The sequence below is a fragment of the Myotis myotis genome, unplaced genomic scaffold, assembly GCF_014108235.1.
Source record: "Myotis myotis isolate mMyoMyo1 unplaced genomic scaffold, mMyoMyo1.p scaffold_m19_p_4, whole genome shotgun sequence".
Lineage (NCBI taxonomy): Eukaryota > Metazoa > Chordata > Mammalia > Chiroptera > Vespertilionidae > Myotis > Myotis myotis.
The window spans coordinates 67,251,409-67,253,509 of NW_023416346.1; the positions used below are offsets into that span (position 1 = coordinate 67,251,409).

At 38.2% G+C, this 2,101-nt stretch overlaps 1 protein-coding gene across 1 annotated transcript; it reads left to right on the forward strand.

Annotated features, from left to right (window-relative positions):
- The first annotated feature begins 518 nt into the window (after positions 1-518).
- LOC118654555 (ubiquitin-conjugating enzyme E2 N-like) lies at positions 519-1,007 on the forward strand. The gene has a single exon (XM_036305925.1). It carries the CDS (start codon positions 549-551, stop codon positions 1,005-1,007), a length of 459 nt encoding a protein of 152 aa, XP_036161818.1. The 5' UTR covers positions 519-548.
- Positions 1,008-2,101: the final 1,094 nt, after the last annotated feature.

Below are 2,101 nucleotides of genomic sequence, written 5' to 3' on the forward strand. Positions count from 1 at the left end.
CTGGAAAATTAATTCAATTAAAATCAGATTGCCTACAAGAAAAAAAAACAGATTTTATCACTAACCCACCTCATTTTCCTGAATACCTTAGGCTTATGGAGAAGGTATAAATATTACCATTTTTTTTTAAAAGGATGCTCAATGCTTCTGTCTGCTCAGGGCTCTGTGTTCTTGATAAATAATCAAGTCACATTTAAATTGGAAACCTAAAAAAACTGACTGATAAATTTGGTTAAACAACAGGATTGTGACAGAGTTTACTTCCATCCAGCTGTTTTCAGAGCCTAGGAGTGGGTGAGAGATGAGGAACTTGTGATTTTCTATAACAATGTAAATATACCATATATATCTTTCAATTAAATTGTATTCATTTTTGCAATCAACTTAATGAACTTGGCTTTGCAGCGTTTTGAATATGAAATCATTTTATCTCTGAAATGCACTACAGGTTTTCAGATCTACAGGTTTCAGAATTAAAGGTTTTGTATTTTTTAAAAATATTTTTATTAATCAGACTAGACCGGAGGCCGAACTTGGGATCTGACAAGATGGCCGGGCTGCCCCGCAGGATTATCAAGGAAACCCAGCGTTTGCTGGCAGAACCAGTACCCGGCATTAAAGCAGAACCAGGTGAGAGCAACACCCGTTATTTTCATGTGGTCATTGCTGGCCCCCAGGATTCCCCCTTTGAGGGAGGGACTTTTAAACTTGAACTATTCCTTCCAGAAGAATACCCAATGGCAGCACCTAAAGTACGTTTCATGACCAAAATTTATCATCCTAATGTAGACAAGTTGGGAAGAAAATGTTCAGATATTGTGACAGATAAGTGGTCGCCAGCACTGCAGATTCACACAGCTCTGCCATCCACCCAGGCTTTGTTAAGTGCTCCCAATCCAGATGACCCATTAGCAGATGATGTAGCGGAGCAACGGAAGACCAACGAAGCCCAAGCTGTAGAAATAGCTAGAGCATGGACTAGACTGTATGCCATGAATAACATTTAAATCGATCTGATCAGCAGGTGTGCATCACTTCTCCTGTTCTGCCAAGACTTCTTCCTTTTTTGTTTGCATTTAATGGACACGGTCTTAGAAACATTACAGAATAAAAGCCCAGACATTTTCAGTCCTTTGGTGATTAAGTGCACATTAGCAAATCTATGTCTTGTCCTGATTCACTGTTATAAAGCATGAGCAGAGGCTAGAAGTACCATCTGGACTGTTGTGAAACGTTTAAAAGCAGTGACCCCTCTCTGCTTTTATTCATTTCTCCCCATCATGGTTTAAGTATAAAGCACTGTGAATGAAGGTAGTTGTCAGGGTTAGCTGCCGGGGTGTGGGTGTTTTCTTTTTTTTGAGGGGGTAAGTAGTTTAATTTTAATTTTATGGGCTCCTTTCCCCCTTTTTATGGTGATCTAATTGCATTGGTTAAATGCAGCTAACCAGTTCTTTAGAATATGCTCTCTAGCCAAGTCTAACTTCATTTAGACGCTGTAGGTGGACAAGCTTGATTGTTTGAACCAAAATGGGAACATTAAACAAACACCATGGCCCTCACAAATAACATTGTGACTTTGCTGTCAGATGTAGAATTCCCCCTTCAAGAAAAGCTTGTGACCATTTGTATGGCTTGTCTGGAAACTTCTGTAAATCTTATGTTTTAGTAAAATATTTTTTGTTATTCTACTTTGCCTTTGTACAGTTTGTTTTACTGTGTTTATTTCATTTTCCCAATGTGACAATCGTATTTAAAAATTAAAACTAGTGAAATATTCTGTTTTGGTCGTCACCATCCAACAAGTTGAATGATAAGAGGTGGATTATGCCAGTTTCTTTTCACTGATGCAAATTTGTGTTATGATATCACTGAATGGAGTATTTTTAAGTTGGCCCTGAGCATGCATAAAACATCCGTATCTTAACATTTTTTTACCTCCTTGAAATTTGAAATAAATGTATTTGTGTTGTCTGATTAGCTAGATGAGCATTGGTGTCTTGCCACAATGTTTGAAAATTAACTGTATATGAGAGTCCCAGCAAAGCAGCGGTGTGACTGACTTCGTGTAGGACTTTCCCATGTTGTGCCACATTTGTGACAG